This window comes from Haliotis cracherodii, unplaced genomic scaffold, assembly GCF_022045235.1.
Source record: "Haliotis cracherodii isolate W230 unplaced genomic scaffold, xgHalCrac1.p SCAF_2, whole genome shotgun sequence".
NCBI lineage: Eukaryota > Metazoa > Mollusca > Gastropoda > Lepetellida > Haliotidae > Haliotis > Haliotis cracherodii.
The window spans coordinates 27,331,403-27,358,779 of record NW_027266275.1 but is presented as its reverse complement, the minus strand read 5'-3'; the positions used below and the strand labels follow the sequence as shown (position 1 = coordinate 27,358,779).

At 40.6% G+C, this 27,377-nt stretch overlaps 4 protein-coding genes across 15 annotated transcripts in view; 3 read left to right on the top strand and 1 right to left on the bottom strand.

The window, feature by feature from the left end:
* Positions 1 to 1,525, bottom strand: part of LOC139467911 (rho GTPase-activating protein 44-like) — a 64,625-nt gene extending 63,100 nt beyond the window's left edge. For 9 of the 10 annotated variants that reach the window (XM_071249487.1, XM_071249488.1, XM_071249492.1 and 6 more), the window contains exons 1-2: positions 1,319 to 1,525; positions 425 to 457 (exon numbers count right to left, since the gene is read on the bottom strand). In XM_071249487.1, the coding sequence (XP_071105588.1) occupies positions 425 to 457; positions 1,319 to 1,389 (104 nt within the window). In that variant the 5' untranslated portion in view covers positions 1,390 to 1,525. The remainder of the gene's footprint in view (positions 1 to 424; positions 458 to 1,318) is intronic. The other variant, XM_071249489.1, reaches the window with a different exon arrangement.
* A 124-nt stretch (positions 1,526 to 1,649) lies between these two features.
* On the top strand, positions 1,650 to 12,544 carry LOC139467544 (ribosome biogenesis regulatory protein homolog). Its single transcript, XM_071249077.1, has 10 exons — positions 1,650 to 1,802; positions 3,415 to 3,487; positions 4,042 to 4,080; positions 4,792 to 4,830; positions 6,374 to 6,475; positions 7,491 to 7,569; positions 8,984 to 9,091; positions 10,502 to 10,656; positions 11,408 to 11,544; positions 12,424 to 12,544. The coding sequence occupies exons 1-10, from the start codon at positions 1,651 to 1,653 to the stop codon at positions 12,542 to 12,544; spliced, it is 1,005 nt and encodes a 334-aa protein (XP_071105178.1). The 5' UTR covers position 1,650.
* Positions 12,545 to 14,799: 2,255 nt separating this feature from the next.
* Positions 14,800 to 19,742, top strand: LOC139468906 (uncharacterized). 3 transcript variants are annotated; one of them, XM_071251042.1, is made up of 4 exons: positions 14,800 to 15,047; positions 16,403 to 16,554; positions 17,937 to 18,206; positions 18,835 to 19,742. In XM_071251042.1, the coding sequence occupies exons 2-4, from the start codon at positions 16,431 to 16,433 to the stop codon at positions 18,885 to 18,887; spliced, it is 447 nt and encodes a 148-aa protein (XP_071107143.1). In that variant the 5' UTR covers positions 14,800 to 15,047; positions 16,403 to 16,430; the 3' UTR covers positions 18,888 to 19,742. The 3 variants fall into 3 exon arrangements, with proteins under 3 accessions (XP_071107143.1, XP_071107140.1, XP_071107142.1); XM_071251039.1 differs by having other exon boundaries at positions 16,400 to 16,554; XM_071251041.1 differs by lacking the exon at positions 14,800 to 15,047 and adding an exon at positions 15,069 to 15,239 and having other exon boundaries at positions 16,400 to 16,554.
* LOC139467543 (uncharacterized) lies at positions 19,422 to 22,328 on the top strand. The gene is made up of 2 exons (XM_071249076.1): positions 19,422 to 19,436; positions 20,214 to 22,328. The coding sequence occupies exons 1-2, from the start codon at positions 19,422 to 19,424 to the stop codon at positions 22,326 to 22,328; spliced, it is 2,130 nt and encodes a 709-aa protein (XP_071105177.1).
* The last annotated feature ends 5,049 nt before the right edge of the window (positions 22,329 to 27,377 follow it).

Below are 27,377 nucleotides of genomic sequence, written 5' to 3'. Positions count from 1 at the left end.
ATTAATAACTCTCGATATGATCTTCTATTCTACATGTTCTAAGGATACTACAAATGCTTTGCGACCACACCACATTTCTTTTTTGTTTTGTTAGGCATTTCTATGAATTAATCTTGTATATTACTATTTGCTCTATCCACAAAAAAAGACAATATTGCTAAGTTAATAAGCATTGCTGTCATTTGATATGACTTTTGTTTTAAATTGATATCAAAACAGACAACAAAGTATTATTGTGCAAATGGCTTAGCAAATTTCTTGATTACGAAGCAGCAACATTCAGTAACTGTACTGTTTGTGTTCTTGTAAACTGTATGCCATTATACTTCATTATAAATCAAGTGACAGTATTACACAAAACAATGTTTTCTGAAAGCATTCAAAAGGAAAAATTGTCTCCCATGTGTTGGAAGAAATTACATACTTGTTGCCAAGGCTGACTCCTCGAAAAGAAACCCTGTAAAATATGTAAATCAACATCTGGTGTTACATGGGGCAAAACTTGTAATAATACTATAGCTAACGAGTATAGACTGGACGGACATACATTGTGTGGCAATCAACACCAAGAGCATGGGTTTGATGCTGTATCACATTTCTGAAGTACAGTAACAGTGTTGTTCTTGTTGTTACAGTGTTTAAAACCATCTAACATTAACATAGGTTTTCAGCAGTAAACATGAGAAGGGAATGTTATTACAGCTATGGTGTTTGATGTAGTGAATAATATCTTGAAAAGGTTCAAATGTAATTATAACCAAACCTTCAGTCATGTAGGCCTATGTGCAACAAAATCATATGTCATAATGTATGCAGAAAATGATAACTTCAAACCATGATGATATCAGCCCAAAATACTACAGCAACATGTGACTTTAAATGTAAACATATTGCAGTATTTGGACACTGTTGCAGTATGTAATTATCAATTCAATGATATGAAATAATACCAGACATTTTCCTCATGATGCTGATCATGAAATCTGTTTCAGTGGATAGTTACAGCAGATAACAATATGGAATTATTATACAAATATGACACTTACTAACATTTCTGTAGATTTGATAGACATAAAGCATATGAATCACACTGAATGTTCAAGGCTGACTGAAGGAAGCGAAGACTCATGACACTGACACATGGTTAGAAAGTGGTAACTGACGTTATTTGTAAATACACATTCCAGCATTGATTTTAATATATGTAAATAACCCATGTGGATATTTAATGGGGAAACAATGTAGCAAATAACACGAAAGAGAAATATGCTAATTCACTGATCAATGTCAGACTCAGATGCAAGCAGACGAGACCCACCTTCCTAAATTCTGATCCGCTATCTGCTTTACACGCAGAAAATTCTTCCGCAGGTTTTCCTTCTTCCACATTATGATCCAAACGAATTAAAAGATACATAGAGCATCCGATCTGGCTATGTCAAATTCCAAATAAACTCCATGTTTTCAAGTAGGAAATAAAGCTTCTCCAGGCCAGTTCACAAATCCGCTATCCGAGCCACCAGGAAGTGACTAACAGACAGACGTGGCATGCCGACGGGCACCTGTTAAAATTCATGTCATTGGTCCGATGCCGCCCTGTAGGCCAACCATTGATTAGTTAACATCTAGCACGACGGCGTGTATCTAAAGATGGCGGACATCGTGGAAAACGTGCTCAGAGCAGCAGCTGAAAGAGAATCAAAATACAAGAGTATTGAAGTTGAAAAGGACATTGATCTTGACATAGATGAAGGGAATCTTTTAGCGTCTGACCCAAATCCTATCGACATAAAAGTTTTCAGGTTTGGGGCTTGTTACTGTACAAATGTCGGTTTGATTTACCAGGTGTAGAAAATATGAAAATGAAATCCACACTGATCAAGCATGTGTTTTTAGTCACACTATTGTACTTCATGAGTGTAATGACTTGTACTCTCTCCAGGCGCACCTACCATTTGTATTTCAATTAACATTGCAGTCCACCCTGAGCCCCAGACTGTGATGCCTGAAGTGGGCTTGGGGCCAAGTCAAAGAATGTAAAATTTTGAAACACAACCAACCCTTAGAGTGGAAAGGTTGCAAACGGGACAGGGATAACTGCAGATTAACGTTTAAAACGTCAGTGTTAGTCTGTCAAATAGGTTATTCATTACCTCTAGGTGAATGAAGCCTTGAATAAATATTGATTTCTCATGTGTTGAAATTGTTTTCATATTATATTTTGTAGAGATGAACTACTTTTATTGATGAAATGTACATTTATCTTCAACCTAGTAAGAGGATACTGTTCCTAAGTATTAGGTAAAATGATGAAGACTTGTGATCAGTAAAGATGGTGAAAATGAGTTGATAAGCAGTATGTTGGGCTAAACGTCACAAGTCCACTCGAGCTCATCTACATCTCAGTTTTGGCTAACTACTGGTTTATGTGACACATCTCATTGGAGACAAAGCAGCCCTTCCAGATTTTCACTTGTCTCAATATGAACAGATTGGTGGCCACAATGTCTAAGCCTGAATAGCAGGTGGCCATGGTGCCTGGGGTAACCTGAAATCTTGCTAATAATTGTAAGGTGGTGTTATTGTATACTATTTTGATTAATGGTCACAGAGTTTGGTATGCAGATTTCAGTGCTTATTTGCCTTACTCTATCTATATAATCTAAATAGCCTATAGTTTGTTTGGCACCTTGAAGTATATACCAGGAAGTGGAGTTGTTTGTCTGCAATCAACTTTTACGATGTGTGTCAATTGACCAGATAATCATGTCAATGATTGCCCTAGGCCCTAATTACATAGACAGATAAAGACAATTTTTCAGTTTCTATGCAGTGCTATATGGTTGAAATGGGAACAAAATTGTGGTGCATAGTCTCTCATTAACTTTATTGATTACTGCAAGGATATGGTATATTTCTTTAAAGTGAGGTCACATAAATTGTTCTTAACAGATTAAACAAGACTTGAGATACATAAAAGGCTCAGGTTCGATTCCCCACATATAGGTACAATGTGTTACTGGTGTCCCCTGTAATAATGCTGGAATATTGCTACAAGCTGCATCAAATCATACTCACTCTATCTCACTCACATTGACTGTTCCAGGAACAATTGTTTGGTGATACATGCATTCAGTTTACAACCAGTGCTCAGCAAGTCAAATCCAAATCATTTTCAGTTAGGTTGGTGACTGTAATGAAAAAAAGATAACCAGTGATAGAAATGGCCTAGTCCATTAGTCTGAGACTAGTGAAAATCAAGAGGGACTAGTTGTTTTTCCCGAAGATCTCTCTATTTGACATAAATCATTTGTCCGAAATGAGCTGCAAATGAACGAGATGTGACCAATGGTGCCAACCCTGTAAATATTAACTGTATGGCTTTCGAGTAACAAACTATCTCTCATGTTGCAGGGCAAACCGTGAAGATTACTTGAAGAATTTAAGTAGAGATAACACACAGCTGCTTCTCAACAGACTGTGGCAGGTAAGTGAAGGAACACTTTTTGTAAGACCTAGAAATAGTAAGCAGGCTTATGTAATGAACTCAGCTGAATGATAAATATATGTATAGCATAGAAGTGCTACTTCATGAATACTATATAAGGACAAAATATTATTATGCCCCTTTGATACCAATTGTTAATGCTCAGTTTTAAAAAGGTGAACTTTAAAACATTATCAAATATTACAATGAAGTGTTCAAATAAAAACTTATGAAATTTATTTTGGACAAAAGCACCACTAAGTGCCGGGATATTGCTAAAATGAGTGGCCCATTTTCTATGAGATTTTTACCCCAAGAGAACAAATGTTCCCTGAAGTAACCAACATGAAACAAGAAAATATTAATACACTTGGGTCAAAGTTGCTCTGGTTAAGATATGAGACATTTTCGGAAACGTCCAACATCAGTTATCACATAGTTTGTCACACTTTCTTTTGATAAACCCTAAACTTGAAAGTTTCAATCACCGTCAATATACTCCTGACATTTTACACATTCAGTTGATTTGGGACCTAACTGTCTTGTAATTTCAGCTTCCAACAGAGAAGATCGATGATGCTGTAGTAGCTCAGGTGAGGCAAACACAGATGCATTGGGTTGTTTTGGGTACAGACAGATTACAGAAGCAAGGCTGTACTGGCTGTATGCCAGAACTCGACACAGGAATTAATAAGCTAGTTCGGAACCAATTAGTCAATCACTCCAGGTGGTCAAGCACAACATTACTTTAAGAAAAAACAATCCCTATTAGCATGATAATGTTTTATTGTCTGGACAAGAAGTACATAGGAAGGCAATCAGTAATCCTCAATGCAGAATTTCCCTCTGTATATTTTAAACAGTTTGTTGAATGTTTGCCTGACTTTGCCTATATCAAAGCCTGACTTTGTCTATATCAATATAATCTTGTGACCTACCTTTAGATTTCAACACCACAAAGTATACTAGCATGTTGCAATACTCTATGACATTATTTTTGCAATTTTGATGCAAGATATAAATTATAGTGTGACATCAGCATAGCAACAAGGTTGTGAGTGTGCATGAGCTTCTCCCAGTGATCTATCATGTCTACACGCAGTGTCAATGAATAAACCCAGCGATGTTGAGAGTTTTCAGTATTTGTTTACTGAATATAATGTTCCACTCAGAAACAAAATGAATGGACCACAGGGATATAATATCTACTGATGACTTTTGTTTATATAATCCACACATAGTGATAGAAAAGTTGACCCAAATAAAACACATCGTCAACATCACCTTTTGTTTGTTTTTTCCAGCTTCCAGAGGCACAAACCCCAATTCCGCGAGAAAAACCTGTAAGTGTGTTAATACCTGTTGTACCTCTTTATCACCCCATGTGAAAACAATTGGCCCTGATCAACCTAAGCTTGCCGTTACAGACAATGCCATGGATCGGGTGGTCAGACTCAGTGACTTGGTTGATAGCGTGTCATCATACCCCAATGGCATGGATCGTTGCTCATATTGTCAATGACTGGATTGTCTCACCCAGACTACAGACTACTTACAGACCACTATCATATGTCTGGAATATTACTGATTGCTGTGTTAAAAAATAAACAAACCCCTCAGTCGCAACTAAAAATCGAATGCTTGCCTCTCATGTGTCATTTGAAGAAATTTGCACATCTTTTAGTTCTAGTTGTATGGAACAACATGGCTGAAAGCTAACCTCAGTATTCTCAATGGGAGGGGTCAGGCGATTGTGTCGACACCATTTACAACCATGGATTGTTCAGATTGATGAACCCGTGAAGATTCCGGAGTAGAATAGGTCTTCAGCAACCCATGCTTGCCGTAAAAGGCGACTATGCTTGTCGTAAAAGGCGACTAACGGGATCAGGTGGTCAGGCTCGCTGACTTGGTTGATGCATGTCATCAATCCCAATTGAGTGGATCGATGCTCATGACATTAATCACTGGATTGTCTGGTCCAGACTTGATTATTTACAGACCGCCATCATATAGCTGGAATATTGCTGATTGCGGCGTTAAACAACACACCAACCAATCAGATTGATGAGTTATTATAAAGTTGCCATTGATGTACATATGTATACCTTGAACCTTTGTTACTCTGGACCCTGCTTGTGTGGGAACCCTACCTTCTGGAAGTTTACTGTTTGTAACATCTACATCAGTGTATGTGTATGTAAAGTATGCACTCCCATGGTTAGTAAGTGGAAAACTTAATCTGGGCGATTTCACCAAAACAGTGTTGTCAGGATTAGAAGGGTTTCGCTGTATGTTTGATCTGTTTATGCCCCACTTCACTATCTTGTATGTAGGCTCCCATGCCATGGGCTGAGTCTATAGCCCACTTCACTTTAACTGTCCTGAATGTAGACTCCCAACCCCACCCAAGAGAACATGGGATCCGTGAAGATCTGGGGTAGAATAGGTCTTCAGCAACCCATTTTTGCCGTAAAAGGTGACTACACTTGTTGAAAGAGGCGACTAACAGGATCAGGTGGTCAGACTTGCTGACTTGGTTGAAGCATGTCATCGTATCCCAATTGCGTGGATCAATGCTCATGATATCAGTCACTGGATTGTCTGGTCCAGACTCGATTATTTAAGGACCGTCATCATATGGCTGGAATATTGCTGAGTGCGGCACTAAACAACAAACAAACAAACAAACAAGAGAATACTGGGTAGGAATAACGTATGCTTGTTTTAAGAGGCAACTAAATCGTTCGGGTGGTCAGTCTTGATTATTTACTGTCCGCTGTCCTATAGCTGAAATATTGCTGAATGCAGTCTCACACAACAGTAAAACTCACAATCCACAGGCCGTGTCTATGCCCCACTTCACTCTTACTGTCTTGTATGTAGGCTCCGAAGCCACGGGCACCTGGCAGATGGCAGGAGTACGCCAAGCTGAAGGGCATCGTGAACAGGAAGAAGAGTCGCATGGTTTGGGATGAAGTACACAAGGTAAGGATGTAACTTTGTGACACCTTTAAATGAGTATTGGTGTCCTGGAACAGGGCAGTGGTTTATGGCAGCCGGTATGAGCACCAGCATCGATGTGACTTGTTTGTTATACACAGCTGCTCCTCAGTGTGATGTGCCTCAATGATGAAATGATTCTGGTTCAGACTTGGGGCGGTCGGGTAGCCTAGTGGTCAAAGCATTAGCTTGTCATGCCGAAGACCCAGGTTTGATTCCCGACATGGGTACAATGTGTGAAGCCCATTTCTGGTGTCCCCCGCCGTGATATTGCTGGAATATTGCTTAACCAAACTCACTCACTCATTGGGTCAGACTTGGTCCCCATAAACCTGAGCTGGTCGTAAGAGGTGACTGAATTGATTGGGTGGTCAGACTCTGTGAATATAGCATTAAACAACAAACAAACAAGATAATAAATTGTTTGCAGCAGTTGTGATATACAGCCCTGTGGGAATTCCAGGACAGATTGGATCCTCAGGATGCTAGGGCTTTTGTCAGAGCTGACTAAAATGAGGATTGGATGGTCACAATATGTGACCTGGTCGATATGGGTCCTCCTACCTGTATGACATATTTTGTTCTCATGTTTCAACCAGAAGTTTATCTGTCCCAAATTGATTGTTTTCAGGCTGCTGTGATATAGCTGGAATATTTCTGATGGATGTGATATATACTGATACACTATGAAAACTCATAGTGGAAATTGGGAAATTATTCTCAGTGAACTGACAGAAAACAAAGAAATTTGTATGTGATAGTGAGGCTGGAAGGCAAGCAACATTGTAATAATGTTGTCTGAGTTTGAATCCTCATTCATGTTGTCCTACCTGGACGTAAACTTCGAGTCACATGTTACTTATCAAGAGTGAAAATCCACAATGTGTTTTCAAAGTGTTTCAGTATATAACCCCAGATGAAATAGATCTAATAATTACTTCGCTTTATGATGTGTACCTGACCAATAATCTAATAATGTCTGTAAAAACACTTTTATCAGGAATATCGACCTCGCTGGGGCTATAAACGAGCAAATGACGACACAAAAGCATGGCTTATTGAAGTACCCCAAAATGCAGGTTTGTGGATCTTTGATTTCTACACTAGCAAGACATGAGTGATGAGTGAGACATGAGTGATGAGCGAGACATGAGTGATGAGGGAGACATGAGTGATGAGGGAGACATGAGTGATGAGTGAGACATAAGTGATGAGGGGGACATGAGTGATGAGGGAGACATGAGTGATGAGGGAGACATGAGTGATGAGGGAGACATGAGTGATGAGGGAGACATAAGTGATGAGGGAGACATGAGTGATGAGGGAGACATGAGTGATGAGCGAGACATGAGTGATGAGGGAGACATGAGTGATGAGCGAGACATAAGTGATGAGGGAGACATGAGTGATGAGGGAGACATGAGTGATGAGTGAGACATGGGTGATGAGCAAGACATGAGTGATGAGCAAGATATGAGTGATGAGGGAGACATGAGTGATGAGCGAGACATGAGTGATGAGGGAGACATGAGTGATGAGCTAGACATGAGTGATGAACGAGTGATGAGCGAGAGATGAGTGATGAGCGAGACATGAGTGATGAGCGAGACATGAGTGATGAGTGAGACATGAGTGATGAGCGAGACATGAGTGATGAGCGAGAGATGAGTGATGAGCGAGACATGAGTGATGAGCGAGAGATGAGTGATGAGCGAGACATGAGTGATGAGCGAGACATGAGAGATGAGTGAGACATGAGTGATGAGTGAGACATGAGTGATGAGCGAGAGATGAGTGATGAGGGAGACATGTGTGATGAGTGAGACATGAGTGATGAACGAGAAATGAGTGATGAGTGAGACATGGTTGATGAGGGAGACATGAGTGATGAGTGAGACATGATTGATGAGCGAGTGATGAGTGAGACATGAGTGATGAGCGAGACATGAGTGATGAGCGAGAGATGAGTGATGAGGGAGACATGAGTGATGAGCGAGACATGAGTGATGAGTGAGACATGGTTGATGAGCGAGACATGAGTGATGAGTGAGACATGAGTGATGAGTGAGACATGAGTGAGACAAGGGGACTAGCGAGACATGAGTGATGAGTGAGACATGAGTGATGAGTGAGACATGAGTGATGAGCAAGACATGAGTGATGAGCGAGTGATGAGTGAGTGATGAGCGAGTGATGAGTGAGTGATGAGTGAGTGATGAGTGAGACATGAGAGAAAAACTTGACATGAGTGATGAGTGAGACATGAGATGTGTGAGACATGAGTGATAAGCGAGACAAGTGGAATATTTACTGACATTTGTTGATGACTTGGGGGTCGATTTTCTGCCTCTGAGCAGGTCTAGATAAATCCCTGTTAACTGAAGATGTCTATGTATACTTGACTGTATATGAACACACTGGGTTTGTCATGTTTAGTTTACTAGTAATCTGGCATTCCATTTGTCAAACTGATGTTTTCACTGATGTTTCTAGATCCCAACGAAGACCAGTTTGCAAAGAAAAAGAAAGCCAAGTCTGAAAGAACTGCCAAGAATGAGCTTCAGAGACTCCGCAATTACAGCCGAGCGAGGATGTCAAAAGGTTGGTTATGAAAGATTTGTGCACTTATAGGACAATCCATGATCAGCTGAAAATCTATCAACTTCATAATAGGAAAAGTCTCAATATCTCCCCGTGGTAGGAAGTTCCCTCAGCACCTCATAGCTGGTTGTAAGAGGCAACCGAATTGGGCAACCCATGAAGACGTGGGAAAGAATTGATCTTCAGCAACCCATGCTTGTTGTGAGAGGCACCTACCATGATCGGGTGGTCAGGCTTTGTTGATGCATGTCATCGTATCCCAATTGTGTTGATTGATGCTCATGAAGTCAATCACTGGATTGTCTGGTCCAGGCTGGATTATTTACAGACTGCCATCATATATCTAGTATACTGCTGTGCATTGTAAACAAACAAACAAACAAACAACAATATCTACTTTTGCTATTTTTCTGCATTTCGTAGTCTTTGTTATTCGAGGGGTTTTTTTTCTGTAAGATTGAAGTTGTAGTTTGCTCATTTGTTCAGGAACTGTCTTATTTACATGCATTGTGTAAAGTTTCTGGTCTAAAGTAACCTATGCTTGTCAGAAGAGGCCTCTTAAATGGATAGGGAAGCCAGGCACAGTGATTTGCTTAATTGCATATCGCTGTACCCCATTGGACCGACTGCCTCCGTGGTAGAGCATCCGCCCTTAGAGCGGAAGGTCCGGGGTTCGATCCATGGCCGCGTCATACCAAAAGACGTCAGAAGATGGTAGTTGTTGTGACCCTCTCTGGTGCTCGGCATTAAGGGGCTAAAACAAGGACTGGTCAGCTCGGAGTCAGTATACTGTGTCCGAGTCAGGTATTCATGTTAAACTGCAGCATGGTATCTCAGTGAGCTAGCACTATAAATAGGCATCAGTCCGGACTAGTACAAGCAGTCACCAACACAGACGTGCATGCACGTCGCTATATAAGTGCAATAATCTTGGACGCAAGGTTAAACACAATTTCACCTCATCTGTACAACAATGGTGTCGATACTCATAATATCAACCACCGGATTATCTGATTTTGACTGGATTATTTACATGTCACTGATATAGCTTGAAGACAGCTGACTGTGGCGTAAACAATGTCTACCGGGTACTCACTTTTTTACAGGCCTTTAGTATAAAAATACTGTCAGAAAAATTTAACATTATCAAAACTTCTAAAACAAATTCCAAAGACATTTGTAGGAATGACATTTACTGTTTGGCAACATATTTCTGGGAAATGTGATTTTGGAAGAAAACCAAACTTTTATCTTGTTTATAGTAAAGCTGACGTTTCACTCCTTCATATATTGGTTTAATTTCACTGACACCAAAATGTGCACATCATAAATGACCCTTTGTAACAGTGGCCTAGACATGTACATATGTGACATTGTACACTTCTTAACACCTGGTTGGTTTATTTGCAGTTCCTGGGGTTGGCCTGACACCAACAGAAAAACCCTCTAAAGACCATCTATCTAAGGCTCTAGCAGTAGCAAGAAAGTCCACAGCATCCATTGGTCACTTCACGGATAAACTGCCCAATGAAAAGAAGTCAAAATACACTGGCAAGAAAAGGAAGGTGAGAAGACTGTATATACGCAGTGGGAAACCTGTCTAGGGGAGATAACTCTTTTGCTAATATGGTTGTTGAATTGTTTAATAATGATGAAATTACTTCTATGCTGTCATTTTGGTACATTGAAAACAAATGCATGTTAAAAATCTGTTTATTTGTTTTTTATAAGGACATTTATGTAAACATATTTTCTTTGATAGCACAGCGGTAGTAGTGTGGCCATGTGGTGTCAGCTTGTCACACAACAACTAGGACCTTTATCATATCAATAATATAGCAATTTGCGACTGCAATGTTGTTTTCAGATACACCACAGCCCTTATCAAACTAAGTCTCCAATGGCTTTTTACTTGTCCTTGTGATTTTCCACAAGCCTTGGCATAGCATAGTTATAGAAATAATATCATAAAAAAAATGGGTTGTCGGCATAAGAAATGATCAGTTGAATGATATTGTTCTTTTTAAAGCCATGCCCTCCTGTCATCCCAGCTTTATTGATTTGGGACATATTACAAGTCACCCGCCTAATTAAACTAAAATAAGCGGTGTAAAACCATACTCATTCACTCACCCTGGACTGTTGGGGCAAGACTCGATTATCAACTGACGGCCATCATATAGCTGCAATATTGCTGATTGCAGCATTAAACAACCACCAAACAAAGCTAGGCTGAACATGGACATTGCGACATAACATTAAGCTGACTATTTAATTGTGAGTTCTCTGTACATCTGTGATTTGCTTCTTGAACAGTTTGAAGCCAACTATGGTGATATGAAGATGGAGGCCTCCAGACAGATGGACATTCTCAACTCCATCTGTAATCAGCAACCGAAACTTAACATCTCCCAGGCCGTCAATTCACACATACGAGATGAACAAGTGGAGCAGTAAGTCAAGCCAGGTTATTCTTATATCAGTGGGAAATGCCTGGAACATGTAGGGGAACACTTGCACTTACTGTACACAATATGTTGTATAATTGTGCAAAGGAACATGCTTATGTTTAAGTATTAGCTGTCGCAGCTCAACATCATACTGTTGAAGACATATACATCTCCTCATCCATCTTCCAGGGGGCACAGGTAGCCCAGTCGTATAAGGCGCCGTGATTCGCTTTGCAGAGTTGCATCCCGTGGGCATGCCAGAAACCTATGATTGTGGGTTTGAATCTCGGTTCGCCGTGATTATGTTTTTAGGTTTGTCAGCACCATACCCGTGCTCATGGGTTTCACCAAAGTGGTAAACGTCTGAGACCTGCATCACTTCGGGCTATCCTCCCACATTAAGCTGACGAGCCGTGATATAACTGGAATACTGTTAAAAGCGGCGGTAAATCCAACTCACTCACTCCCTCATTTATCTTGCAACCCCAAATTCTAAGCTTCCAGCTGTTTGTGATCTCTTCATACCTTCACTTGGGCAATTAGGGATAGTTTATGCCACTAAACAGTAGTGGACACCTATCCACGAAGCAGCTGACTTTATATTGAAAATATTGTGACAAATATAAATAGGGCTGAATGAAGTCAGTTTTATTGCATATTACAGGCTTCAGATCAGTTTGTGAGGCGTTAGACAAAAAAGAAATTCATTCAATCAGATCAGTTCATCAGGACATTGACTGATTTGGTAATGTTTTAGATAGTTGTCTCAAAATTTGATAATATCATGAAATTGTCTGTGTGCCATTTGTCTGTTGTTGAACTTACTGTATGTTACTATGAACATGCTGCACTTACCTGGAGACTGACCTCATTGTGTTGCAGATCCAGGAAGAATGGCTCCAAGAAGACCCCAAAGAAGCAGAAGGGTGGTGGGAAGGGGGGCAAGGGGGGAAAGATGGGCAAGGGAGGCAAAGGAGGGAAGAGGGGAAAAGGTAGAAAATGATACTCTGTAACCATTTGTAAATAAACTGTATAGAAAGGAGCTTGTATCTTGTCTGAATACTATTTCCTGGGTGCTTGGCATTATGAGATAAGAAAGACTGGCCAGTCAGTATAATGTGTCTGATTGGAGTATTCATGTTAAATTGCAGCATGGTTTCTCAATGGGCGAGGTCTATAAAACTGATAGAAGACTGGACTAGTACACAGCCATACCGACAAGTACATGAGTGAAATAATCTTTAATGCAACAATAAATCCCATTTCACTTCAACGCTCTGAATACTCTATATGTTACACTAGTAAATAGAGCCTCAGATTTATTTTCCTTCATTTCTCAGCCAGGACATTGCAACATTCATGCAAAATCAAAAGATATGTTTGGCTTACAAAAATAAAAGAATTGGTTCTCAGGCAATGAATTTTGAAAATATAGTGCGGGCAGGTGGTGATTTCTTTTTGCTTTTGGTTGTTCAACTAGTTCGTAACCAAATAAACAGTTACCATCAACCTGGGAAAGGGCGCCCCTACATGAACAAGCATACAAACTCCTATTGCCTCCATTACCATAACACAAGATACGCATTGAAGCAGGGAATGTAAAGGGAAATTTCTGTATTTTTTTAAAAATGGAAATAAAAACGAAACAATCAGCAGACTTTATGATGATGCGGGCAGTGTCTGAGAACCAAGACTATTTTTTTTTTTTAGCCTAACAAGACATGTATTTGTGCATGATGCGCATATTTGAAATGGGATCTGTCCATGTAGTTGTATTCTATGGATCATTGTTCATGCTATCAAGTTTGTATATCGTTGAAATAATGGTGATGCAATGTTACATTTTAACTCACTCACTCACACAATGCATTGTCTAGTTTAGACATGGAGGAGGAACGCAGATTGCTGAACTCGCTACTGCAGTACAAGAGTTAAGACCAGGAGACCCTAATTCCAATGATCATGGGTGCATGTTGGGCAGAGTTGCTTCCCTTTGCTATGACACCATCAGTTTTGTAATAGATTAGAAACCCAGATATACTCTCATATTGTACCTTCAATATTGATCTTTGCTAAATGTCTACAACCTGCATCATGGTTTCCACTCAGCTTGAGATGTTTGCTACTGGCGAAGGCACTGTGTGTGGTGTGGTGTGGTGTGGTGTGGTGTGGTGTGGTTTGGTCTGTGTCTGTGTCTGTCAATGCCTTGGAATAAAAATATTCCTACCAACAGAGAAATTTTGGGGAGGTCATTAGGAGGTCTTTTTTTACATACCATTTGATATTTCGTCCAAGACCTGCATCACTTCAGGCTTTCCTCCCACATACTTACTGTGATATAAGTGAAATACATTTTAGAACGACATTAAACCCAACTCACAATTTCATATATATTGCTATTGATTGGTTTGACTATTGTTGAAGGAAATACTAATCACACTGAAGGTTTTACACAATAACACAACATAGACATGGGGCTGTCCCCTTGTAATAAATAAATTGATGCATGACAATGACTTTAACAAATCCAATGAAATGCAAGCAAACCCACCCCACCCCATATATATGACATGGTTTAAAAACAAAAGTCAAAATAGTTTTCACAGGTTTTCGATGCATGCCTGCGATGAGAAACTATGTAGATGTCTAGGATTTAGACACTCAAGTGATATACAAGTGTTGCAGACATGCAGAGTTTCCAAACCCATTTAGTTAAGTGACCTAATTTTGAGAGCGTCCTAGGCGCTTACTACATCGAATACGATATGTACCTCATTAAACTGTAATTTGTGTATTCCAGTGTCATACGCATCACTACTAGGGCTGGGACGGGGTACACACACACAGTACTATCCGGACCTGTGGTTAGTCACGTGATATATTGCTTAATGACACGAATGATCTAGAGCTCAATGGCTACGCAACAAGTCACTAATGTTCCTTTTTGTAATAACGCAAAGATAATATTCCTACAAATTTGTTTTCACCATACAGTTTGGATTTGGCTTGAGATTATTTAATCTTGAATTGAGAGCTTGATATTAGGTTGAATATTTTGAGAATCAAACTGTATGCATGAAAGTTGTCAGGTCTGAACTGTTCATGGAAATGCATGCAGACCCACGCCAGAGGGATTCGAACTCGCCAGGTGGATTCATCAGTCGCAGGTTACGGAAAGGGGCGAGTGGTGCCGAATGACTTTCACCGGAAATAGACGATCTTGTTCAGAAACTATTCGTCCCTTTCCGTAACCCTCACGAAATAGTCGACTGATAGGCCTCGAGTTTTGCTTTTGGTTTGAGAGAACGTCAAAATACTGACAACAGCTGATCAATGTGAACACAATCTATTTTCCATAACTGTCATATATAAGCATGTGGAGATATTTGTACGACAGAAAGAGCTGCAGCGAGAACTATATGTTGTCAGCTGACTGAGGGGATTTTACTGGGGAATTCCCTGGTGGAAATTATTGCTTGCGCAAGAGGCGCAGTATATTAAGCAAGGTAATTATCAGATTTATTTGATATATTTCGAGGTATTCATTCATCACACAGACGTATATTTACCCATTAGCGCGTGTATGTTGGCAAGGTGAATATTTTATAAGCACAAATCAGCCCAACTCGGTACTAGTTGGCCTTCACCAAGAAGACAGCCACACCTGTTCAGGAGCGATCTAGCCTTCATGTTTTTAGGTTTGTGTGCACAATGCGTTATATTTTGTTCATGATAACAAAATTCTTTGCAATCGTAGTGTAGAAAAATGGGTGAGAATGTAGATAATGCGTGATCATCTGATAAAATGACATACAAGCACAGTAACTCGTTATTGGTCAGTAAATAGAGAATCTCACCCGAGTGTCTTTTGATATCAAATATATCAACACGAGTTGATAAAAGTGGAAAAATCCGAGGCTTGCCGAGGATTTTTGCCACTTTTATCAACGAGTGTTGATATATTTGATATCAAAAGACACGAGGGTGAGATTTTATTTATCATCCAACATCATTCTTTCAATTTTTTCAATTGTAGACAGTAATTAGCAGTGTCTTCAGTGTAAAAAGTACTGCAAACAGCTTCAGTAGCAGAGCCATTAGTGATGTCATTTGATTGTGACGTCATGGTAACCAGTGATGTCACAATGGTCTGCAAAGCATTGTGATGTAATTTCATTGCAGCGATATCTACAGTGTAGATATCGCTTGATCTCATCCAAGCGATATCTCCTGTGTGAGCCAGTTTTGGATGATAAATAAAAATATATACCCCCTGTATGTAAGTAGAGAACTTACAGGGGTAGATCTCTATATTTTTATTTACTGACCAATAACGAGTTCCTGTGCATACAAGTGGGAGGAACAAATAGTTAACAGTCTCATGAATGAAACATGCTTGTCGATCGTACCAGCCAACTTTACGGGTCTGGTGGTCAGACTTGGTTGATAGAGACGATTGCTTATAACATCAATCAATGGTTTTATGATCTAGATTAATTTATTTACAGACAAACATCGCATATAGCTAAAAATTGCCAAATGTGGATGTAAACAACAAACAAACTAACAAACAACATATGTGACCCACCAGGAGAAAAGGGACCTTAGGGGGGCTAGGATACAATTGTGCTATGATGTCATAAAGACGTTTGACATCAACTTACTTCAGTGAAGATCGATGTGTGTGATGGGATGTATCTCTCCAATAAATATGACTTTAAACTTGTGAATTGTACTTCTGTGTTCCGAAGATGCTGTAGTCTTAACTGATAATGAAAAGTCAAAATGTGATTTTTCGCCCATAAAGTCCCTTATCTCATGGTTGATCACATATCAGCATTATGGTCTCCATTCACAGCAGATTCTTCTAGCCACATCCCTCTCCAGACATGAAGCACTGTCAAAGTGGCCAGTACTATGACAAGGCTGTTAGCAGATGCCAGGGGTGTAATGAGATCTGCTATTGGGAGTACTTGAAGGATCCTAACTCTGACTGCAACAAGTTTTGTCCAGGTACTTCATCCAACACTGTTGCCATAACTGTTAACACATTTGCCCTGTCAAAGATATAAAATGTGTGTCTGTTTACATTGTAAAATGAGTTGTATGTAGAGGTAATTGTATGCCTCCCAATGAACCTGCAGCATGTTCACTGCAAAGATTTAAGATCAGAATATTTAAACATGCCTCAATATGGAAACTAATATTCCAACGAGAACACATCTTTGCCATCTTCCCAAGGCAAGGGAGTTAACTGACTGTTAAAGTCCAGTTTCTACCCTTGCCAAACAAGGCTGGAATTTCTGGGCTTGACTGTAGCGCCACCAGTGGCAATTATGAGTTATGTCCCTTCTATGTCCCTCCCATTGACCAATCAGATTTCACCTCTCATGTCACTTACATTGGCTTCAACTAAAACGGCATCGCCCAGTGAAATGGTCTGGTTGATAATCAAGATCTATATTGTAATAAAATGGGTTTTTACTACACGAAGTGCGTCAAATCACACGAGCACCTTGATTCAAAACATGAAATGATTGGGAAAATATCTGTTGATGCTAAGTTTGTTGGTACACATGCTTTGCAAATCCTGCAATCGACCAAAAACTGCACTGCAGTTTACGAAACAGATGTTAATTTCGTTGAAAAATTTTGATTGGACTATGCATAGTCTCATTAGTTCAGCCAAAATATAACTCCATAATTCCAGCCTATTTGGGCAAGGGTGGAAACTGGACTTTTTATAGTCAGTTATCTCCCTTGCCTCGGGAAGATGATCTTACTCAGTCCAGGTCGGTAGTGATTCCATCTAAAACATAATGTCAAATCAAGGTTATAAAATGCCCATTTGCTGGAAAATACTGTTTCTCATGTATGTGACAAGATATTTTGATCAGAAAATGTGTTGGAAATATATTTAGAGAGTATTTCAAATTTGTTAAGCTCACCAGAGTTTGAAATATTGTCCACATATACATGTATCTTTAATAGCACAGGCAATTTAATATGAATTTAGAATCATCCCATCTGAAAATAACCTAGCAGTGCAGTATGAACAGAGTATGGTTACCTTATTTACAGTTTCACTTATGTTAAGTCACTGTTTATACTGTGTACAATACCTGAATAGTCTTCAGCAACCCATGCTTGCCGTAAAAGGCGACTATGCTTGTCGTAAGAGGTGACTAACAGGTGGTCAGGCTCGCTGACTTGGTTGATGCATGTCATCGTATCCCAATTGCGTGGATCGATGCTCATGATGTCAATCACTTGATTGTCTGGTCCAGACTTGATTATATACAGACTGCCTTCATATAGCTGGAATATTGCTGAGTGCGGCGTTAAACAAAAAAAATAAAAAATACTGTGTACATTTATTGTTATGTCTTGTCTAGAGTTCTTCCAAGCTGGACATGCGGGGCAGGACGGACCAGCATCTACCCCGGTGAATGTCTCCATGCTAGTGTCCATCTCCTGTGGTGTGATGGTGGTCATGGTCATAGTACTGGTGTTTCTCTGGAGGAGGTTCCGACGCCCAGATCAGACTTCTACCAATGCTGTCCAAGCAACTACACTTGTTGCCCAGGCGACTGCACTTGTTGCCCAGCCCAGTGACAACACACCTGTGCAGCAGGATGATATGGGCTTCGCTGAGCTGTGTATAGGTAGGGGCAATATGTGACAAATTGGTTTGTTTGCAACCCACTGAACTGCTACTACTGTATAATAACTTTGTGACCCTATTCATGGCCCAACTTCACCTGTGAAGATCCGGGGTAGAATAGGTCCTCAGCAACCAATTCTTGCCATAAAAGGCGACTATGCTTGTCTAAGAGGATCTGGTGGTCAGACTGGCCGACTTGGTTGATTGCATGTCATCGAATTCCAATTGTGTGGATCGATGCTCAAGATATCAGTCACTGGATTGTCTGGTCCAGACTCGATTATTTACAGACCGCCATCATATAGCTGGAATATTGCTGAGTGCGTCGTTAAACAACAAACAAACAAACATGACCCAACTGTTTATTGACAAACATAATGGTTTGTTTGCATCACATCAAGATGGTACTCAAATAATTTTGTGATCCTGTTCATGACCATCTTTGTATTTAACTCACGTAATGATTTGTTTCCACCCACCAAATGTTTGTTGAACTCTTCCATGATGACAACTAAAATATAGAGAACCTACAAACATGGCTGACAATCATGATGTTTAAGAATGTTTGGCTGTAGAAATAATCATGATGTTCATGTTTTGAAACTAATGTTTGGAATTGTCTTTTACAGGAAGTCGCGCTGGTGATCATCTCTTGACTGGCGAAGACTATTCTGGGAATTAAACCAGCAATCTGCTTGCCCTCTGGGGCAGAATAGGTTCCAGTAACCCATGATTGTTGTAAGAGGCGACTAAAATGAAAATTGGTTGGTGACAATGTCCTCTAAGAAGGGACAGTGATTGGATGAAAGGTCAATAGGGGAGACAATCCTGAGGCCGTGGCCTGGCTGACTGTAGCATACACACCAATATGTGGTTTCATGCTCACACCATCAATCACTGGTTAGATCCCAACCCAGTTGATAATGTGCAAGCCACTATGCTCATAGCTAAACATTGCTGACAGTGGTGTTCAACTCAGCCCTGACCCTGTTGGGAGTCCATGGGGAGAGCCCCAAGCGTCCCTTACTTGTTGTAAGAGGCGCATGATAAGAGGGCAGGGGTCCGGAAAATTTAAAATCCTAATCGGACATTTACATTTAGGCCACGCCTCTTAAAGAGGGGATAGGGTGATCAAAAGGCGTGACGTGGCTGATTGTGTGTCATCACACCGAAACATCAAGCAGTCCGTGCTCCCCCACTACTGTAGTCCTGAACCATGACTGGAATATCTGTATTTTATGAAACCAAGTCAATCTAGAATATAAAAAAGCAAGTCTTTAATAATTAGAGGCGAGAATTGAAGTGTGTAATGAAAGTTTTCCTAGACTGTATGCTAGTCTCCCACTACCACTAATGATTGGTTTTCCTGGACCAGAATCATTACCTATAAATATTCATGATTTAGCTGGAATTCTGCTGACAGCGTGAAAGAACAATCGCTCACTCAACACAATCCACTGACAGTCACATCTTGGGTTGGGATGCATGCACACACGCTATATAAGTGCAATAAACTTGGACACAACGTTAAACCCCATTTCTCACATTACTTGTTGAAAAATGTAGCCATCTGATTGGCCAGTCTTCATGTCGTAAAGACCTATACGAGGGGGCTGGCTTGTACAGACATCATGACATCATAATGTGTGTTGTGACGTCACTTACTTGTCATGTCAAAAGTTATCCAGATAGTTCTTTGAATTACCATACTTAAAGTCCAGTGGCAGTCACAAAATAGATCTAATTGTTAAATTGAAATATGCCACCAAATCATATCTTTGTAGCTTTTGAAATTGTAATGATAATTTTTTTACATGTGCTACACTCAGGGTGTACAGGATTTTATGAATGTACTTAATATATACAAAATTATATTTTTGTTAAGCTATTGTCATAATGGAGTGTCTTTGAATATATTTATTTTTTGTTCCCATGTCAGCCAATTAATGGCTAATTCAAGAAATAGTTGCAGTCTGATTTCCTCAGTGTTAGAAATTTTGGGGTCCAGGGTTCTTTGAGGTTTGCTGCTGCACTTTTTTATCTGGGACCCCTAGATATAGGAGCTCTGGTACTCCTAGATATAGGAGCTCTGGTACCCCTAGATATAGGAGCTCTGGTACTCCTAGATATAGGAGCTCTGGTACCCCTAGATATAGGAGCTCTGGTACCCCTAGATAGAGGAGCTCTGGTACCCCTAGATATAGGAGCTCTGGTACTCCTAGATATAGGAGCTCTGGTACTCCTAGATATAGGAGCTCTGGTACCCCTAGATATAGGAGCTCTGGTACTCCTAGATATAGGAGCTCTGGTACCCCTAGATATAGGAGCTCTGGTACCCCTAGATATAGGAGCTCTGGTACCCCTAGATATAGGAGCTCTGGTACCCCTAGATATAGGAGCTCTGGTACCCCTAGATATAGGAGCTCTGGTACCCCTAGATATAGGAGCTCTGGTACCCCTAGATATAGGAGCTCTGGTACCCCTAGATATAGGAGCTCTGGTACCCCTAGATATAGGAGCTCTGGTACCCCTAGATATAGGAGCTCTGGTACCCCTAGATAGAGGAGCTCTGGGACCCCTAGATATAGGAGCTCTGGTACCCCTAGATATAGGAGCTCTGGTACCCCTAGATATAGGAGCTCTGGTACCCCTAGATATAGGAGCTCTGGTACCCCTAGATACAGGAGCTCTGGTACCCCTAGATATAGGAGCTCTGGTACCCCTAGATATAGGAGCTCTGGTACCCCTAGATATAGGAGCTCTGGTACCCCTAGATATAGGAGCTCTGGTACCCCTTGATATAGGAGCTCTGGTACCCCTAGATATAGGAGCTCTGGTACCCCTAGATATAGGAGCTCTGGTACCCCTAGATATAGGAGCTCTGGTACCCCTAGATATAGGAGCTCTGGTACCCCTAGATATAGGAGCTCTGGTACCCCTAGATATAGGAGCTCTGGTACCCCTTGATATAGGAGCTCTGGTACCCCTAGATATAGGAGCTCTGGTACCCCTAGATATAGGAGCTCTGGTACCCCTAGATATAGGAGCTCTGGTACCCCTAGATATAGGAGCTCTGGTACCCCTTGATATAGGAGCTCTGGTACCCCTAGATATAGGAGCTCTGGTACCCCTAGATATAGGAGCTCTGGTACCCCTAGATATAGGAGCTCTGGTACCCCTTGATATAGGAGCTCTGGTACCCCTAGATATAGGAGCTCTGGTACCCCTAGATATAGGAGCTCTGGTACTCCTAGATATAGGAGCTCTGGTACCCCTAGATATAGGAGCTCTGGTACCCCTTGATATAGGAGCTCTGGTACCCCTAGATATAGGAGCTCTGGTACCCCTAGATATAGGAGCTCTGGTACCCCTAGATATAGGAGCTCTGGTACCCCTAGATATAGGAGCTCTGGTACCCCTAGATATAGGAGCTCTGGTACCCCTAGATATAGGAGCTCTGGTACCCCTAGATATAGGAGCTCTGGTACCCCTAGATATAGGAGCTCTGGTACCCCTAGATATAGGAGCTCTGGTACCCCTAGATATAGGAGCTCTGGTACCCCTAGATATAGGAGCTCTGGTACCCCTAGATATAGGAGCTCTGGTACCCCTAGATATAGGAGCTCTGGTACCCCTAGATATAGGAGCTCTGGTACCCCTAGATATAGGAGCTCTGGTACCCCTAGATATAGGAGCTCTGGTACCCCTAGATATAGGAGCTCTGGTACCCCTAGATATAGGAGCTCTGGTACCCCTAGATATAGGAGCTCTGGTACCCCTAGATAGAGGAGCTCTGGTACCCCTAGATATAGGAGCTCTGGTACCCCTAGATATAGGAGCTCTGGTACCCCTAGATATAGGAGCTCTGGGACCCCTAGATATAGGAGCTCTGGTACCCCTAGATATAGGAGCTCTGGGACCCCTAGATATAGGAGCTCTGGTACCCCTAGATATAGGAGCTCTGGTACCCCTAGATATAGGAGCTCTGGGACCCCTAGATATAGGAGCTCTGGTACCCCTAGATAGAGGAGCTCTGGTACCCCTAGATATAGGAGCTCTGGTACCCCTAGATATAGGAGCTCTGGTACCCCTAGATATAGGAGCTTTAAGATTAGTGTTATGACAAGGTACCCATGCCATTTGTCAGGAAGTGTAAACTCCCTTTCATTGATGTCAAGCAATGTATTCAGCCTGTTGTACTTTGTTGACAAGGGGAGGTAATTCAACTTACATAATGTCAGGTTTCAACACACGCCATCATTCCAAAGGTTATCTTGGCCTTCACATTAAACCATTGTAATTCGCTAGACCAAACACACATAATAGCAATTCATTCCTCAGATACTAGTGGTATATTACTATGCTCCCTTTACGTGAAGTTACTACTGAAATCTGCTGCTATGTTTCCAAAGAGTGTCAATGGTCACAAAAACATCTAAGTGAGCCAGACATATATAGACTTCCTGAGGACAAAGGATTTTCACATGACAGGTTGTTGCACAGTAACTGATGAGAATGGCACGTACGTGTTACATACACCATGGCAACTACAGACTTCATCCCAAGTCTGTATCAGTGTGTCATTTGAACATTTGCTTATGCCTGGGTGAGGCTAAAACAAATAATGGTCTTGATTCTCAGGCACTGCCCACATCATCATAAAGTTCATCCCACATTTCGTTTTTGTTTCAATTTTCAATTTTTGTGTGCATTGTGTTAAAGTAATGGGATTTTTATATTTAAAAAAAAATGGAAATAAAAACAAAAGGTGTGGCAGACTTTGTGATGATGCGGGTGGTGCCTGAGAACCAAGACTATTATTTTTTTAGCCTTAAGTGACACCTGCTGTCAAACAGTTTCTTTTCAAGGTCTTTTGTTATACTTTGTTGCAAATCAAGCTCTCTATGCAATGTCCGTGGCATTTCATTTAAACATACTTTATTATCAGTAAAGAATATGATGAGACTCAAGATGAAGTTGCTTGGCTTTGAGACATTAGAACTAAACATTTAGATGTATTTACAAGTACAATTTGTGATATTTCTTACATATGAGATGATTTCACACATTTTTGTAAAAAATATATATCAGTCTGTGCCCAAACAGTGGAGTTTGCTAACCCCAAAATGTCTCTTCCCACCATTTTCAGCAGGTTTTAGTTTCATATATAGCAGTCTGTGCTAAAAACATTTGAGTCTACCAGGGCAGGGACGGGTAACTCGGGTACCTTAGGTACTCGGGTCGGGTGGGTACTGAGTAGGACTACCCGGACCCGAGGTATATTTTTTAATGACAAAAAATATCTAGAACTCTATGGTTACGTATGAGTCCACTAACCTGAACTTGGCTCTCAGCACCTTTTAGTAGATTTTAGTGTTACTATTTACTGTAGACTGTTATTAGCTAAGCTTACTAGACCAAACAGACTTTTTCCTTGACTCGGGCTTTGGATTAGTGGCTCAAGTCACAGACTGATATGGATTTATTTTTAGCTGGGTGTTCTAGCTAGACCAAACAAACATTTACACTAGATTCAGGCTTCAGATAAGTGGCTGAAGTCGCAGACGACATATAGGTGTACAGCGATAGATATCGAGGCCTAACATTCTTTAGAAGTCTTCTCAGTTGGGAAATATATTCCAGTGCCAAAATTATGCCAACTTGTCCTAAATGGTGCTTCCTCAATGAGTCTGAATGCTGATTATGTTCGAAGGTTTGTAGTTGTGGGCTTCACCCAAGTGGTAAACGTCTATTGGCTAAGACCTGCATCACTTGAGGCTTTTCTTTCCCCTTAGCGGACACCTTGTGATATGACTGAAATACTCTTCAAACAAATTCAATCCTTCCGTGGTTCGATCCCCAGCAACGCCATACTTGTTGTTACCCTGCCTGGTGTTGGGCATTAAGGGGCTAAAGGACTGGTTGGCTCAGAGTGAGTATGCCGAGTCCAAGGGGGTGTTCATGTTAAACTGCAGCATAGCATCGTAGTTGGCTAGCACACACACACAGGCAGACACAGACAGACAGACAGACACACACACACAGGCACACACACACACACACACACACACACACACACACACACACACACACACACACACACACACACACACACACACACACACACACACACACACTGCTCAGTTACACAAAACTTCTGTCTTGTCCTACATCAGTGTTCTTACTGAGGATTGTTAAGTTTAAATCTACACAGAGTTTGGAACCCCAACGATTGATATACCTTGTGTATGTCATAAGTATAATAAGTGACGTGCTGTGATATAATAAGAGGCTGGAATATGTACTGACAGGATGGTTTACATACTTATCACACTGTATGGATATTGATGTTATTTGTGTAGTACATTTTATCTGTGTATTAGTCAGATTTTATTTTTCAATTTTTTAAATATTTTTACATGTTGGTGTCACAGATGTGTAGTGATATTATGTCAGATAATGTGTTGACAGATGAAAGGTTGTGGATGTTTTAGACTAAAATTTATAATAGGTTGTTTATTTATTGATTTAATATTGCCTTACCCACAATGTTTATATGAAGTCTGTCTGGTCTGTTAGCACCATACTCATGCTTACTTAAACAAAAGAGTACTGGTGATACATGTAGGTCTCTCAAAGAAAGGAGCTATTAGGCTTTAAAAAATGAATGAATTGGTTCTCAGGCAATGGCTTTTGAAAATATATCGCGGGCGGGTAGTGTTTTTTGTTGTTGTTCAAACTAGTATGTAACCAAATAGACAGTTTTGTCACCAAATAAACAGTTGTGTAACCAAATAAACAGTTGTGTACAATCAACCTGGGAAAGGGCCTCCTTGATGAGTAAAATACTGAAATACAGTATTTGACTACGGTTGGATGTGGAATATTTAAGGATTTTTAAATATTTTTTTTTAATAAATGGAAATAAAAATGAAACTTTATGATATGACATTGCGGGCGCTGCCTGAGAACCAAGACTAATCTGTTTTTTTGTCTTAGGTACAATGGTAATTCTTGGGATCAGATTAAGAACTTGTTTTTGTTGCCAATCTATATTAGAGTTTTTCCATTTCATTTAAAAAACAAAAAAACAAATTACATTGAGTTTTAATAAAACCCATTTGTTTGATATCATGGGCATTGTGTTTCTCAGTCCGACTTATCACAGATGACATATTTACAGTGGCCATGTAACAAGAAACTCAACGTACCTTGTGGATAAATATGTTTATGAAAGAAAAAGTGATAAAGCTCAAGAACCTGCATCACTTCTGACTTCTCCACCCAATAAGCTGACATGTTGTGATGTAACTGAAATATTGGTCAGACAAGCTTTAATTCAACTGATTTAGCTGTGATTAAAGGACATTAATTGTTGCTCGTGTCCATTGTTTCAAGAGCTAGTTATTCACTAAGTGACTGATTGAACATATCAATAAAGGAAACTGACTAAACAGTGTTTTGTTGTCAATGGTCTACAGGCCATTACTTTGGACTAGGATTCTATAACAGAGGCTGGGGGGGTAGCCTAGTGGTTAAAGTGTATGCTCATCATGTAGTAGAAGGCCTGGGTTTGTTCTCTACATGGGTACAATTTGTGATGCCTATTGCTGGTGTCCCCCACCAAAATATGGATGATATTGTCACTCACTCTATTACATGGCAGGAGTTGGCAAGGTTGCTGGCTGTGATGTTTTCATTGGCTGATTAAAAATCTGACTCTGCTGACCAGATTGATCACAACACTGACTTAAAGCTTGGTTTTGCAGTACAACCATTTGTGGGTTTCACTGAAGTGGTAATTGTCTAAGACCTGCTTCAACACCAGCTTTCCTCCTACATTAAGCTAACATAGGGTAATATAATGGAAATAATATTCAGTTTTGTTTTTCTTTGTTTGCTGTTTAACGCCACACTCAGCAATATTACAGCTGTATGACGGCAGTCTGTAAATAATCGATTCTGGACCAAACAATCCAGTGATATCATGAGCATCGATCCACACAATTGGGATACAAGGACATGCAACAAACAAGTCAGCAAGCGTGACCACCTGATCTCGTTAGTTGCCTCTTACCATAAGCATAGTGGCCTTTTACGACAAGCATGTTTTGCTGAAGGCCTATTCTACCCCGGATCAATACTCTTCTGAGCAGGTTAAACCACTCCTTCAGGTTTGGTATGGAGGATAATAAGCCTGGCCCCGAGATATGTTGCTCTTAACTATGACAATTACAAGCAACAGTGCATTAGAGAGACAAGAAACATGTTTTGGACATTACACATCTATAGGAGACGGTGGGTAGCCTAGTGGTTAATGCAGCATGGGTTGCTGAAGGCCTATTCTACCCCGGATCAATACTATTCTGAGCAGGTTAAACCACTCCTTCAGGTTTGGTATTGAGGATAATAAGCCTGGCCCGAGATATGTTGCTCTTAACTATTACAAGCAACAGTGCATTAGAGAGACAAGAAACATGCTTTGGACCTTACACATCTATAGGAGACAGTGGGTAGCCTAGTGGTTAATGCAGTTGCTACTCCTACACCAAAAGCTGGGTTTGATTCCTCACATGAGTACAATGTGTGAAGTCCATTTCTGGTGTCCCCCTACTAATGTTGCTGGATTATTGCTAAAAGTGGTGTAAAAACCATACTCACTCACTCACACATCTGTAGATAAGGGTACTGCACATGGTACCTGCATTGTATAACTGGGTACTGATGTACTCAAGCAGTAAATCATTGGCTGGAATCTTCCAGAATCCTAAGGTATTACACCCTTAGGGGTTATAATATATAGTCAAGTAATTAAACATTGGTAGGTAATAGTCTGGATTTTTATTCCCTATATTTTCAGCCACAGCTAATACATGTGCATCAGTTGGAGGACACTCTCTTCTTTCGCGTGGATTCCCCAAGAAATATTGGTTTGGCTTCTGATCGTACCCTCAGTGTTTAATGGAAGCATTCGAGTAGCATTGAAAGTTAAAGGTACCTTCACTTATAATTCACCATGCCCGTGGGAAGTAGGGGATGTAATCGGTACCCATTATCCAATGCTTGTCTGTTCCAGCCAGTGAGGATCGGGTGGTCAAGGCATGTGACCCGTCAGTTGTTCACGCTATCATCTATACAACCTGACCCAGAGTTGAGTATTTATATTCCGTGG